The sequence below is a fragment of the Fringilla coelebs genome (assembly GCF_963513975.1).
Source record: "Fringilla coelebs genome assembly, chromosome: 8".
In the NCBI taxonomy this organism is placed as follows: Eukaryota; Metazoa; Chordata; class Aves; order Passeriformes; family Fringillidae; genus Fringilla; species Fringilla coelebs.
The window spans coordinates 26,982,432-26,998,341 of NC_140066.1; the positions used below are offsets into that span (position 1 = coordinate 26,982,432).

General features: G+C 44.2%; 1 protein-coding gene across 1 annotated transcript in view; it reads right to left on the reverse strand.

Annotated features, from left to right (window-relative positions):
* The window catches only part of XPNPEP1 (X-prolyl aminopeptidase 1), a 30,691-nt gene that overhangs the window by 4,574 nt on the left and 10,207 nt on the right, over positions 1-15,910 (reverse strand). Inside the window, exons 5-17 of the mRNA XM_084209916.1 lie at positions 14,549-14,653; positions 14,175-14,267; positions 13,099-13,242; positions 12,669-12,764; positions 10,366-10,447; positions 9,229-9,439; positions 6,447-6,536; positions 5,101-5,151; positions 3,960-4,018; positions 3,197-3,274; positions 2,610-2,681; positions 930-990; positions 12-81 (exon numbers count right to left, since the gene is read on the reverse strand). Of these exons, the coding sequence (XP_084066042.1) occupies positions 12-81; positions 930-990; positions 2,610-2,681; positions 3,197-3,274; positions 3,960-4,018; positions 5,101-5,151; positions 6,447-6,536; positions 9,229-9,439; positions 10,366-10,447; positions 12,669-12,764; positions 13,099-13,242; positions 14,175-14,267; positions 14,549-14,653 (1,212 nt within the window). The remainder of the gene's footprint in view (positions 1-11; positions 82-929; positions 991-2,609; positions 2,682-3,196; positions 3,275-3,959; positions 4,019-5,100; positions 5,152-6,446; positions 6,537-9,228; positions 9,440-10,365; positions 10,448-12,668; positions 12,765-13,098; positions 13,243-14,174; positions 14,268-14,548; positions 14,654-15,910) is intronic.

The following is a 15,910-nucleotide window of genomic DNA, read 5'->3' on the forward strand; positions in this document are numbered from 1 at the left end:
CACCGACCTACCTTTGGTTCCATTTGGGAAGATGGCAGCACTCACAGCTATATGTCCCTTCAGGACATACGTGAAGCATTCCTGTCAAAGAAATGTGTGCCATAAGTAAAGAGGGAAAGGAAAAGCTTTGTATTTCCCAAGAAGGGAAAGAGAAGATGCATCTTGTAGCAAACTGCAAAGGATATGGAAAAACCAGCTCAAGCTCTTGTGTGGCTGGTAACGCCAAAGCAAACCACGAGCAGGAGGAGTTTACACCACTCTGAAGATCCCCCTCCAGTGATGAGAGACTATCACAAACTCAGACTGCAGGTTTAGCAGCAGCATTCCCCTGATCAACATGACTGATTCTCTTTGTGGCTGTACTTTTACTTCCTGGGCATACCCTACAGCATATTTTTGTCACTAAGTCAACTATAATACTGAAATTAGTTTTAGTTAAGACTAACAAAAAGTTAAAGCAGCAATTTAAAATAAACAAAATTACATCGCTAAATTTCCATCACAGACCTTTTCAGGAAAGTCTGAGACTGATTTTTTATATCCTACACTAGCAAAATCTGACTGGAGCCTTGCATCAGACACTGAGCTCTGCACCAAATTAGATCCCCCCTGGCTCCCTTATTGGACAAACCAGTAATGTTTATCCTCAGTGTGCTGATTTTCTTATTTCTTAGAGGAAACGCTATTTTGCGGATGAAAGCTGTGCATTTTAAGATAGAAAGGTGTCAATTCTCTAAAACAGTTTATGTTTTGGAAGTCTGAAGTATGACAGTCTCCTTTTCAGTCCTTATCCAAATGCTGCCACATGCTGGTAAATAAATGGTAACTCCATAGAGAACTTTGACTGCAAAGCAATAGAGCACATTACTAATTCAAGTATCTCTAATAATAAGGGTCAGATCACAAACCACACTGTGAACCCAACTTACCTTTTCATAGGCTGATGGTGTGCCAAAATGCATTGTCCTGGTCACATCTGTTGTACCATCTCTTCAGAAGCAAACAAAGATGCAGGAACCAAAGGGATGGGAGGGAAAAGAAAGATCAAAGTGAGAATGCACAGGAGACACAGTCACACTGCAGCAAACCAACCAAGCTCATAAATGGATAAAGTCATCTGCTCTATGCTACACGATGCTGATGATGTAACTGCTCCTAATCTCAAAAATTCCTGAACACAATGCCCCAGATGTAGCAATAATGATTTACAATTCACACTGTTATCTTTCAATCACAAGCATCCCAAAGCTCTTCCCAAATTAGAATCTAACTGCTCATAAAAACGATGCTGATTTGAGGTTTAGCAACAGGTAGCTGTCCATTGAGAACAGGCCAAATTCAGCCTATTTGTATGGAAGGTGATTCACTAACAGCTTTAAAACCCACACCTGTGCAAAAATGACAGCTACCTGCTCAGAAAAGGGACGTGTAAGGGGGGATAGCATCCCTTTCACCTTCAGGATGTCTTGTGCTAAGATTTCTGCGAATCATCCTGCATTTGGACAGGGGTTAATCTAAAACGTCAGAAACCAGCTCTAAGTTCCTTCTGCAAAAAGCATTTTGAGCCTGCTGTCAAAAACACAGTGGCTCTTGAAATAACGAGTTCCCTTTGAAACGCTCGCTCCTGTCCCTGCGCTCTTCCCCAGCACACACAGGCCCTGGGCACAAAGAGCTCACGGTTTAACTTCTCAGCAGGGACAAGCAAAGCATCCCTGTCACAATGCTGTAGTAAGTGCCATTGATGTCCAGCTTACATTGTATCCAAAGGACTGCTTTCATAGTGGCACTAAGGAAATCGTTAATTAGGCCATCAGAGGGGAGGAAAAAAGATCTCCTTGTAAAAATCTTATCAAAGGATGTCTGTGTGGTTCTTTTTCAAAGCTCTTCCTGACTGACATAACAAAAAGGCACAGCTCTAAAGACAAAGCCCATCTCAAAGGAGCAGCCAGGCTTGTCCTGCATCTTCCTGAACAAGCCACTTCTCATCTATTTACACTGGTTAAAAACATCACTTCTTTCATTTTCCATGGAGTCAAGAGTTCCACAGTAAAGGAACTGAGGCCACTGAATGGCACTGTCAAAACAGCACTGAGTGACTTTTCAGACATGATGCCCTCCCAAAAACATATCCAAGACCCAAGTGGCCACTGGGATGAGGATCCCTGACTCTGAGTCTCTCTGAAAAGGCAGAGAGCACCACAGGGCAGTGCTTGTCCTGCTTCTTTGCCCCACCTTGTTCTGACCTCAACACCAGTCAAATCTGCCCACAGGGCAGATCCTGGCAGGGTAGGTGCCTCACCCAGCTGTGCAGGCTGCTGAGTAGGCAGCCCAAGGCTAAGCCAGGGCACTCAGGCCTGCTCCCTGTTCCTGCAACTTAATACCAAAACCACCAGCTAAAGCACAGCTCCCATCACACTGGGGATGGATAGGACTCAGATAGGAACTGTACTTTGACATCTTGTCCCTGATCCCAGCAAGGCCTGTCAGCAGCCCTGATCTGTCTACTCAAACCTCCACATAACCTTGCTTGCCAAGGCAAATGTGAGCTGACCCTGCAGAGGTCATGGGGAAAAGAACACATGGCAGTTCAGCACCATTCATCCACTCACTTGTACTGTGCTCCTGAGTCCAGGAGGTAGATCTCGTTCACTGACAGCGTTCTGTTGGTCTCAGGAACTGGCCTGGTCAGTTAAACATAAAGGTTTTTGTTCCACAGTTTTAAGGTCTCCAGCCCACATCTGCAGTCCACAAACCATAATAACTACAAGCTTGGATGTGCTGGCCCTGATTTCTTGTGGCAGTGATGGAAATCCCACACATGCTGAGCCAGGGATCATACTGAGGAGAGGATTTGTACACAGCAAATGGCACTACAGTACAGAGCTTTGCTGCTTCCAGCATAACCCTCAACAACCATCAACATGTTTCTGGAGGTATTTCAGAACAGTTGTGGCACTCCACACTCATCCTTCCCAGACTTCCAGCCCCAAATAGCCCTTTTCTATGGCCCTGAGGAAATCAGCATCATAATACATGTATGCTGCCAGCAGGGAAAGATCTTTACTTACTAAGGAGTAAAGAAAGATAGCAAGCAACATCTCCCTGGAGTACTCTATTGTGACTCCATGAGGAAGTGAGACAGCTCATTCCAACTGTGTTTGCTGAAGATTGAAAGGAGAAGCTGTGTTTCTCTTACTTGTAGTGAATGATGGCTCCATTTGGACCTGTGCTTGATATGGTAGCAAAACTCAATTCAACAAAGTCCTTCTGCTGACTGAAAGAAAAGATTGTGATCACTACAGCACAAGTGAGAGGAGCACACCAAGCACCTAGGGCACCTGGAGTGCCCCATCCTCAATTTCACATCACCTCAGCCTTCCCCTTGGCCTTAAAAGCCACCCAGACAAGCAAATTTGGGTAGAAGAAATGTACAATTTGAAGCCCTCGTCTCCCAGCCATCTGTTTTCCAGATCTACTCTTTCCTTAGAAGAATATTCACAACCCAAGTCACCCAGGAAGAGATGTGCTGAACAATTTCTACTTTGTTACTTATTTACTCAAAGGCATTATAGAGGTCCTGCTGATGTACACAGGGGAGTAACTCTCAGAATAAATGGTGCTCCTTCTCTATCAGAAGAGGAAGAAATCTGACTTTGAAATATACATTTCTCTGTGGTAAGGAAACAACTGCCTTGTATTTAAGTGTCCTAACTTGCAGTACTCCTCATTGCTGTCTCAAAAGGAAAGTGGAAAGGATCCAGTGGGCTGGGACTTGCATTTCCCAAGAGACCCAATTTTTCCCAACTCTTCAAGTTTTCAAATAAATCCATTAGTAAATAAATCCATTTGTCCTCAGGTAAAATATATCTGCAAGTGAGATGCATTTCTAAAGAATAAAATAAAACAACAGATAAAAAAAGCCACCCAGAAAACCTCCTTAGAGTAGATTTATTTTTTACCTGCGGAACTCCTCTGCTTTGTCTGCAGCAACTATTTCTGTTACTGTTCCCTTTGGGACCTGGTGGACAAGGACACGGGTTGGATTAGTGCAAACAAGCAAAGAAAACCCTATATGCTTAAACACTGGGTCTTGTCTGTGCCTTATGAAACCCTGGAAGTGGCTTCTTTCCAGGTTTTCTGTCCTCATTCCTCAGTAATGACAAACACAAGCCCAGCAACATTGTGCAGGGCATTTGAGAAGAAGGAAGTGGAGATGGTCACAGCAGGATTGCTGAACCCTGACTAGGGAGCAGTCAGTGCGGTACTAACTTCACTGAGATGTGCACAGGCAAATCTCACAAGGCAGCATCTCTTCACAAGCAGGTGAGACTGAGCTTAAAGAGTTCTCTTTAACAGCCTATGCTGTTAGAAATTTTATGCTTTTAAACCAGGAATGGAAGCAGTTACAGAAAAAACAAAGTGTGTTAAATTTTACTTTAGGCATTTGATAAATTCAAACCTGTGACCCAACTTCCCCTGGACTGGAAAACAAGCGAAGCAAGGCAAGAGCTAGGTTTCATAACCCCTGAGGCTGACTTCTTGAGGTACTCAGACATGTAAAAAGGCACCTTCTGGAAGTCATCAAATAAAAAGTAAATGGACTCAGACATGCAGTGGCACGGCTTAGTAAGTTGCTGTGTAACACCTGGCACTCTGCACATCCACTGAGTACTTCTAACCCAGTGAATACACAAATAATTTGTTTTTATCCCATTTTCACCGCACCTCCCATTCATAAATGCCAAATTTGTTCATACTGGCAGACAATGATAATTATCATAAGAATAATTCCAAAGTACCGTATGAAGCTGAATATTAATTCATTATTTAAAGTACCAAACCAGCACAAGACAGCATTAACACTACACTAAGCTTGCTCAGGTAATTACTCACTTGTCTGTATAAAATGAATGGGACAAGGTTTTCAAAAAAATGAATTCAGCCTTGGATAAATGTTTGAAATACTCACAAAAAAACCCAAACCACCAGATAAAGCCCCAGCTGTTTCCCCAGTTTTAGTAAAGGCTAACAAAAAGTTTATGCCAATGAAGAATTTCACACAGCAATAGAACCTCCAAGTTAAAAAAAGTTATACAATACCTCTTTTTCCAGCCAGTTGAAGAGCTCACACAGGGCAACAGCATCTTTAATCTATGTTAAAATAGGCACAAGAAAAGGGAATTGAGAAGGAAAAAGATTTATCAAGCCTCAGTATAAACAGGTTTTGATGCAAAAGAATTCAACCTGTAAGTTTCAGAAACAAACTGAGAGATGATCCAAGAGGTATTTTTAGGTTTTGCACACCGTAATTAATATAAACACTGGAAATGCATCTGGAGAGTTAAGTGAATGTTAATTACTGCTGGGACATATCTTACTGTGTAAAGTCTGGCTTTACCCCACACATCTCTTTCAAGACTGTTTTGCCTTAACAGCCAAGATCTTGCATCTCAGACCGCAGAAGGCAACCACACAACACATCTGGTGATGTGACAAGGGAACATGTCCTTTGGGCACACAGCCACCACACAGTCTCTGTCCCACAGCTTCTGGCTCTCTTGCCTTATGACCCCCATTTTTGTTCCTTTTTTGTCCTACATGCTTGCAGCATGTAGGGGCAAGAAGCAGGAGATGTGTACAAGAACAAAGCACAACTGTGTCCTCAGGTGGCAGGTGACTAAGTGCCTCTTCTCAGTATAACTATTTTTACTTCCCTTTAACTAACAGGGAGAGAAAAGCATTGAAATAGAAAGTACTGGTTCCCAAGAAGCTGAAAAAAATATGGGACAAGTCCAAAACTGCCATCACTGCTTCAACTGGAACATTTCTCTTATTGTGAAAACTGCTGCTTGAAAACTAACAGGAGATAAACAAGAGAAAAGCTCAGCCCCACCATGAACCTGTTTCACAGGCAGATTCCTTGCTTGAAAATACGAAGCTTCCTGGGAAATCAGCCTCATTTCCAGTGTCATGATGACAAGACTAAGAGAGTGCTTTGAGGACACTGGCTGCTTCTGAACATCTTGGCCTGTGCTTTGCACCATGTGTCGAAGAATTTCTGTGTGTTATTCAGGCTGTGTTTATTCAAGTGACAACAATTTGAAGACTCCACTGACAAAGACAACAGAACTAGCAAAGGGGAAACAACCTCCCTTTAAGGGCCCACATTGCAAACAACATTTCTCAAGTCTGCACAGTCTTCCCACAGAGCAAGGCTGTTTCCTCACACTATTGCAAATGTTGCTCTTCAAGGGAATGCAAAGCAAGCAAAAAACCTGCTTCAACAGCAGTAGATGTCTGACAGAAGACCTTTTTTATCCTGCCATCCAAATTCTTATTTGCTTTTTATCCAAAACATGAAAACTGAGAGGAAAATGTTATTTCTTTCCCTAAAAGTAAAGCAAACCTGTTGCCATGTGCAAGAAGACACTCAAGGCTTCACTTACATGTGCTCTTCTCATGCCTTCTGTTTCCGCTGCGTTCTTCACAGCTTTTGCAATGCAGATGGGGGTATATGGGGTGAGGTATCGGTAAGCCTGCAGCAGAAGGACAGGGATTACTTGTGGATTAGTCAAACTACATAATCCTACAGATTTAATAACTCAGCCTGGCCACAATTTGTACTTTGGCAGCCTCTCTCAACCTTCAGCACTGTGAGATGCTGGTTGCCAACAGTCAGCTAAGTGCACTGGGGAATAGAGAGGAGAAACAGTCCCTGACTGAAGGAAGAACAGCCATAGGGAAATCCAAAGAACTAAACAACAGCTTGTCATGAAGCAGGGTGAAGACCTGGATATCCTAAATACCATATATCTATATCAATGTCTGAGCCATAGACTCCTGTTGCTGATGGACACTGAAGGCCCAGAGGCCAATGACAAACACTAATTCCTGATGCTATGGTAGAACTTAGGCTGTGGAAACCACCTAAAAGCCACCTTGATTTGTTTCCTGACAGCCACCCTCAAGTAGCAGGGAGCAAAGGTACCCAGCCCAGGTACCAAACACTGTGCACCACCACTGTTAATGATCAGCAGCTCTGACAAACACATCAAAAACTGAAGAAACATGAAAGGCCTTTGCAAAGGCCTTTGCTCAGATTTACAAGCTGCCAGTTTTGAAAGGAGCTTACATCAGTGGTTTGAGACAAAGCTTTCCTGTGCTTGGATGGGGTGACCCTGCATTAACAACTAGTAACTGATCCCCTATTACTGCACACTTCCTCAAACACCAGCTGTCCTTAGATTAGCAGGAATGCTTGGCTGGTTTCAGCACATCTTCAGAAACTCACCAGCTGAGGTGACTTGCCCAAATCTCATCACACTTGGCATAAGAAGAACCAAGTCTTTTGCCCAGTTGTCTGCTCTACCCATTACATATCAGGAGATAGGATGAGCACCTACAGAAGCACAGCCCAAGCAACATGTTGTTTCCTACTATAAATACATCAGCATACAAATATGTATCACTCAAATTCAAGGAAAGGCCCAGTAGATCCTCTGCAATGACTAAATTCACATAAATCCTACAGGCTCCCAATTTCCAAATTCTTAAAAACAGCAAAACAACTACACTACATAATGCAGAAACTAAATTACAGAAGGAGTCACAAGAAAGTCAGAAAAGTCCTTTTATCAGTCAGGATAAATAGTCAGATTCTTAGTTTGGCTTGCCCTTTATAGACACTGGTAAGTACTATTAATCTTCTGTGAAAAGTATATTTACATGCAGCTGTAAACAAATCTGTAAAGGGTTTGCAGATCTGTGTTTAATAATGGAATGGATTTTTGCCAGTGTCAATATTTGGCTCTGATGGAGACAGACAGTAGATGGACTTCCAGCACTGGTGCTCTTCACACCAGCTGAGCAACTGGCCTGGAGTGCTTTGAAGTGGTGGAGAGCCAGGGAGGAACTAGAAAAACTCTGGCTCTTTCAATGACTCTCTAAGTGGCTTTTAATCAAGACATTTCAGTCTTCCTAGCCTGCTTTCTATTGCACAGAGCTCCTTGAGGCAGGGACTCTCCCCATTGCACACAGGGCATGCAGCACTGTAATGACTCAGAACCAGCCAAAACCTCCAGTGCTCACAGGGTAAATAATGTCACTCCAACTCATTATATTCCTTTCTCTAGGTCAGACCTTCTCTACTTCTCCATATGGATACTCTACATACATCAACTACAGCAACTTAGCCAAAATGGGGATAGACCATTGACTGCAACTACAGCAAGGGGCTTTCTACTCTGAAGTCAAAAGAACAACAATTTATCCTGAATGCTCCATAGACACTATGCTGTCAGTATTCTGTATTAGGAGGCCTAGAAATAGACTGATGGTGTCTGAATATTTAACCCTGGACACAGACAAAAACCCGTATATTTATTCACAGTATCTGTTACTTACTAGACATCACTGTAAACTGGATGGTATTCCACAGAATATGATCTCTAGCAAACAAGAGATGCACACAAGATGCATAGAAACCAGCTCATTTGTCTTTCCTTCCCCAGGTATCTTTCATGGCTATTAGAATATTAGGTGGACAGTGGGAGTCCCAGACAGCAAGTTCAAAAGGATAGCAAGATATAGCATGCATGGCTGTGCAGAAATTATTCTGATGCTACAACTGTCCCTCGGCAGATGCACTAAGTGCATGGACAACCAGTGCCTGCAGGTTACCTGTGTCCTCACAAGATTCCCTGCTACAACAACTGTCATCTTCTCCCTCCTGCTTTCAGTACAGGACATCACATATTGCCTGATATCCTCAAGCTACTGAACTAAATAAGGGCAACCACCTTCAGACATTCAAATCAAGCCAAATGCACTCTCCCAGAAGTCCTGCTCAACTTTCCTGCTTCAATTTCTGCAAGTTTCCAGTTCTTGCTGTTCGTCCACATGAGGCTGATGCTCCACCCATGGGCAAAATGACCTGAGCTCACCCTGCTGCCTCTTCCCTCCCCTCTCTCACTGAACTTGTTTTATCTTAAGCTGACAATTCTTTGGATAAATCGGCTTAGCGAGTTGGAAGGGCAGCTCCAGCAGGAGCAACCCCAGGATTAACAATCCCTCAATACCTCAACATGGCCGGATCCCTTCTGCACAAGCTCGAGCCTGCACTGGGCTTTTTAGAGGGGAAACTGAGGCCAGCTGTCCTCATTTACACCCCCCCCTTAACCTCAATGAGCAGAGAAGAGAAAAGCATTTTCCCCTGCTAGGGCCACTGACCTTGGGAATGGCCTCAGTCAGAGCATAGCTGGCTTTGTCACTGAGCCACACTTTCTCCTTGGGTGAGAGGCCTGCACCAACAGCCTGCAGCTCCGACAGGATAGATCCATAGGGCATCACCTGGATTTTGAACTCAGGTTCCAGGGTGGAGTCAAGCTGTAAGTGCTCTCTCACAGCTGGGTCCATCATCCTGTCACCATCAATGAAGAGCCTGAGAAACAAATTGGAGAGATCAAATAGGTGAGACCACATCTAGCAGTGGCTGGAGTAAAGGAGGGAAGGAAAAACCATTCTGGCAACATTTCAGGGAGAAAGGAAATCATGAATTATGCACTCTACTTTGTCATATGCCATTTTAACCACAGTTTTCACACAGTTTAAATCCCAGCTTGAAATTAAGATGCACCACCCCAACGAGAAGAAAGAGCTGATAGCATTTCTATTTGTATGACACAGTCAATATGGCTACATCCCATCATTGTGCTTGAAACAGGAAAGTAACAGAGGCAAGTAACAGCCACTCTCTAACTTTTAAGGGCACCATCTGGAAAGAGAAAAGCTACTGTAGTTCTAAGTATCACATTGCTCTCACTTTCACTGAGTTGAAAAGTTCAGCTCAACCTTCACACAGCCTGTACTCACCCACCCAGCCAGGTTTTGCCTTAGATGGATCTAGGTAGCAGCTTTCAGATGCCTCCAAAGAAACTGTGCTTGCTGAGGCTCAATATATGGGGCAATCACAGGAAAGAAGCCTTCTGTTATAAACCCTGAAACTTTCCTGCACTGTCCCTGCAGTTTTCAAGTGACTCAGCAATTAGACTTTTCCCTAAAGTTTGTAATGTCCAGGCCAGCCTCATCTCACCCAGAACTCCAAAGGCCCTACACATTATCTCAGGGTGACAGAAGACTCTGCCATCGTGCCCAAGGTTACCCAGCAAGCCAGCCAAGGTACTGAGGTGTACAGCAGAGCTCTTGGCTGCCTCTCTAGCTCTGACCAGGGGAGGAGGGTAACTAATGTTGGAAACAAAAGAGCTCAGAAAGGACACTTAAGTACCCAAGCATAGGTGTTTTTGAAAAGACAAATACTTTGCAAGAACAGCTCTCCCCCAGAAAAATGGGGGAAGGGAATACAAGCACCTGATTGTGTTCATTCCTATGACAGCGTATGCAAAAAACACAGGATTGTACTCAACATCAGAGCCTCGGAGGTTGAAAAGCCCTGAAAAATAAGAACACCAAGAATCACAGTCCTGCTTCATCTTCTGCAACACGAGAGAAATACAAAAATAACCTCACAAAAACACAGGCAAGCAATGAGACACCACGGGTGCAGGCTGTGAGTCCAGCTCCCACCCAGCTGTCCCACAGCCTGCTTCATTCCTGGCAATCCTAAATTTGTGCCAGGAGATGGCACCAGAACCACAGCATGAACACTCCCGGGTGTTTAAACTGGTGTTTAACTTCTAAAGGAGGGCTGGCTTGGAAAAAAGCAGGTACAGGCAAGGAAAGACAAGGACACATGTACCAAAGTTAGGGTCTGCCCTTTCTGGGCTGCACAATGCAATAAAAGCTCACTTTGTAACAACCAGAAAACTTCAAGATTACAAACTATCATTTCATTCCATCCTTTTGACATTTGAGGTAAGAGGAAGACACAATAGGCAAGACTACAATATCCCAAAAAGGCCTCTCATTTGGGCCCCTCCAATATCTCAGATTCAGACTGTACAGTCTTAGCTATTTTTCACAAAGATTTTATCCCACACAACTCCAGACAAAGTCAAGAGGATAAGTAGATGTCCAGCATCTCTAAAATCCTGATTTTAGGGTCAAATAAAAACTCCAGGGTATCCAATTAGCTGAAATAAGTTACTCAAGCCAACAAGGCCAGCCAGCAGGACAGCTGGGAAAAGAACCAACATGTCCTAAATTACAACCCAGCACTGTATTCATCGAACTGTGCAAATTCTGCCATGAAAGTAAAAATAAAGCTTAATTCTCTCCAGGGAAGCAGCAGGTCACTTGAATGCAGGAAAGAGCCACAAAGAACTTTTTACTGCATGGGTACAAACTTCCTCACTCAGCCAACTCCCAATGCAGTAAGAAGGCAACAATCTCCTTTGTGGCTCTTTTTCTGTTCCCAGGAACTTGTCTGGAGTTTAATACAGTGAACTGAATTAGATAAAATTAAAACAACTTCTCCCCTTCCCCCTGTAGGATAAGAAAACAACCAGGCACCCGAAAATGAGCTGCTCTCGTGACCTTCTCTGGTTCATCTTAACACACTGGATTCATAACCAAGCTTCACTTTGCTGGAGACATTTAATCAGAAACCACCTCAGGGCACCAATTTATCATTAATTTAATTGGAGATGCGCCTGAAAAGGTGAGACATACAATCTCTGCTCATGCAGGCCTCCCCAGGGAGGAGTCATATTCACCACTCTCAGAAGTAGTTCTTTCACAAAAAAAGCTCTTTGCTCAGTGTCCCAGATCCAGAACAGCCCATGGACCTCATCAAGTCGGCTTCACCCAGTGCCAGGGACATTGTGCAGGCAGTGCTGGAGTGAGGAAAACAGCACTCCCATTTCTACCTTTCCAGATCAGACACAGGGCACAGGCTGAGCAGCACTCACACCCTGCCAGTGTTACATTCCCCCTACAGCAGTGTGTGCACTGGTGATTTCTGCAAAAAGGACACACAGTCCTAGGAACAGCAGTTCTGGGGAAATCACTGCTGTTTCTGGCCATTCTGCCTTCCTACACACTGGGCTGGGAGCCAGGGTGTAGAGACCCAGTCATCCTGGGGCCCCAAACACAGAGGGGACTCTAGTGAGACCCTGGGTTGAAATGATCTGGAAAAACAAGTTGAGCCCTGACATACTTGTTTTAACCAAAGCATTGGCTGAACACTGGAGAGGTAGAGACTGACTTAAGAAGTTGTGACAATTAGGAAGATTACTGTGAATGCGGTGTACCCCACCCTTGCTTTATGTATACAAAGCCACATGTTGCACTGCTTTGTTTATAGCCCAGACTCCACAGCAGAAAACAGTCTCCATTTTTCCAATGGGTGAGGCAACACCAGGATATTTAACAGCCAGAAAATCTCACAGGTCTTTTTCTTTCCATCACGCTGCCTCAGGCTTTCTATGTGACCTTCTCCCTTTGCCTGGGCTGTTTTTCAAAGGTGGTGATTTGCTGCATTTCCTGGGCCAAAACCGTACGCAGGAGCTGCACTGGTGTAATGAGGCATTGTGCAGAAATACAGGCATGCTGTTTGTGACCTGTTACCACTGCTGCACTTGATAAGAAGTTAATTGGTGTCTAACGAACATGCTTTCATAAGGGCCTCTCACCCTGGCGTAATTCTTCCCTTCCAAGGCAGGAAGAACATTTATTTTGTAGAAAGAACTGAGAAAGGAGATGCAAAGACTTACATGCTACTTCATCCAAGGCTGTTACCACAAACCACATGACTTTCCTCTCAGCCATTTTTGAACGGAGAGCTACAATTTTGTCTCTCCAGCTGACCCCTGCAAAACACAACAGGAAAAGCTACAGTCTCCAACTTGCCAGGGATGATGATGTAAACACAGACCAACATATCATACTTGTGCTCCTCACTCCTTTCTAATAACTGATATGAACTATCTCAAATGAGCTGCCTTCTAGATGCCCATGGATTTGTTTTGAAGTCACCCAACTTCTAGAAAATGATTATTTGAAGTTTTGAGGACAGAGGGGTCATCATTCACAGTGAGCACATTGTGCTGTGATACTGCTTCACTCTCCTCTATAAGAGAAGAGCAAAAGGGGGACAGAGGGCAATAGGAACAACCCACGTCCATTGGGAGTTCAGCTCCTCACCTGTATAACTCAGGTCAAGTGTGATGAGAGGCTTGCAGGGGCGTTGAGGACAATCTGTCCAGATTGTATCAATCAGGTTTTCTTTGACAGGCACAAGGTCATGGCCAGCACTTCTCAAGACTTTGGACATTCTCTTCCACTGGTCTGTCAAAGGGAAGAAAGTCAAGAATGGGGGCTTTAAGGAACACATGTAAGTTCAATGACAGCTCTCTTCACAAAGGTCAAACTCAAAAACCAGTCTTCTCCTTTCCTTCCAGCCTCTCCTTTTTCCCACTCCCTTAAGAAAGACAGCAAAATCTACTGCAGTTAACAGTTCCACAAACACACCACAGTAGCCAGTGGCAGGTACAGAACCTCGCAGTCCTGAAGCCTCACGCTTGAGCTGAAGAAGAACTGCTCCAGCTAGGAGACAGAAGTCTCTGGAAGAAGCCACAGCAGAAGCTGCCCTAAGTGTGTCCTCTCCCCAAGTGCACAACCATGCTAGATCTAAGCTAGACAAGATGAGAGTCACTTCCACACAACCACAAGATAGGTCCTTAATCCATCTGAACAAGCAAATATCTCCCCTTGCCTCCAGTGACCTTTGCATTGTGCCTCATGTTTTGAAGCATGAATAGATGGATACTCTGATATAAATGATATCTCTCCCTATGCATCCTACAAGGAAAGTTGCAGAGATCCCAAGAGCACCAAGCAGGAGTAACAGCTTGAATTGTGCCTGGCTGTTCTTGCTCACATGTTGCCCAAAGCATTCAGCACTTTTGTACTGAAGTGCCTATGACAAGCCAAAGCACAGACAAAAAGGAGTGATCAGAATTCTGCATTTCAGGTAAAGTCACTGCATGCCTAGAAAGCAAACTGCTTTCATCCCGTGTGCTTTGGAGTCAATGCACTGCCATGTAACTCTTGTGATATATGGCTAAACCAAAATCCAACCTGTTTTGCACAACAGTTTAACCACCACTACATCTGAAACATGGTTAGCTGCACACCATCACACAACAGCTCAGCCAGAGAAGAAAGGAAGAAAAATCCAGTTGCCCTACCCAGAGTTATAAATATAAAGTAAAACCAACCTGCTGGAATAATGAAAGGGTCCACTCCCACCCTCGAGCCTTCTGGGAGGACACTCACTAGCCAATCCTCCTGAGTTGGTGTATCTTTCAGACCTTCAAGGATTAAAAGAAAAAAAAAAAAAAAAAAAGAGTTCAAAGAAGCAGTCACATTGAAACATTCCCACACTATGCAAAAAGTCCAAGCTAATGCATGAGATATGTCTACTAATGAATGTCTAGACCCACAGGCAAGGGTTCTCACAGGACACTAAAGCAGAAGTCATGTATCCAGTATGTCCCAAAGTCCCTGCATCATGGGATATCCCTACAGCTCAAGCTGTACTTGTGGGAAGTGACTGTTGATCAGCGGAGCAGTACCCCAGGCTCCTGCATACCCATTTTCATGAGTGTCCAGTTGTTATCCATTTGATGTGCAGCCTGCAGGAAGTAGCGTCCATCAGTCCACATGGCTGCGTGCTGCTCGGTGACTATGGCAGTACCTAGGCAGGGAGGCAGAAAGGGGATTCAGGGTAGGTAGCCACCTTGCAGAGACAAAGACAGCAGGGACAGTGTTTGAAATTCACCCTAATTCCCTAAAAGGCACCTCTGACCACTGTTCAAAAGTTATTCCTGTTTCAGTGGAGATATTCACTGTTTCCCCTGTCCTGTGACATTCCAAATCCTATTGGAGACAGTATGCACAAGGATGCACCTTAATGAATTGCCTCAGATGAATTCAACTTAAGCAAATCTCAGCCAGCCAGTGGAATTGGGTAAGTGGGGCTTTCCAAACCTTCTGTAACAGAGACTGCAGTCTAACTTGGCTGCTATCTCAGTAACATATACTGTACATCTCTAAATTCCATCCCAGCCTCTTTTGGAGAGGAAGTGAGCTCTGGCCACCCACAAAATACAGCTGATACCAGGCGTGCAGACATGGGTATCACCCCCAGCTGTCAGCTGCACCCCTTTCCCAAATGTTACAGCTCTAGCAGAGATGGCTGAACAGGAAACATGAACATAAACTTCTGCTGGTTTCACTGTCTGTCCCATTCCACTGACTCCAGATGGAGGGATGCAGACAGCTGAGGGGCAGTGACATCCCAGCAAGGCACTCAAGCTGCCTTGCCCTTGACAATACAAAACAAAACAAACCATGGCACAAAGTGAAACTGAATCCATGTCTTTGGAGTCTGCATCTTGACAATATCTCTGTCACAAAAAACTGATACTCAGATTAGCAGAGCAGAGTTTCCAATTATTAACTCATTGTCTTCTACCAAATTCCCCCAACACAAACCCCATTTTAAGTTGCTTCAGCCTGAAAAGATGAAGCAAGAAACACAAGGTGAGCCCCTGTCTGAAACCTCACTGATTGGCTGTGCATTAGGCTGGGAACAGACCGTCCAAGTACATAACAAGGGCACAAATTAGAGAGGAAGGTTATGAAGAGGTTGCGCAAAAGGAGCAGAATTAATACAGGATTCACGTTAGCCATTAACAGCAGCCCACAGCCCTGGATTTATCACCTTCCACATGAGGCTCCAGAGCTCATAGGAACTGATGAATAGACCCTCCAAACATAAGTGCCAGTATTTATTAAAATTATGTACAATTAGAGGGGAAAATAACTTCAGCAGACTAAAGTGACTTTCCAACAACCACAGAACAGAGTAATTTGCGCAGCTTAGGGTACAGCTAGGGTAAAAACTAGGTCTCTTGAAACACAGACCTATCCTACAGCCAAGAAAACATCC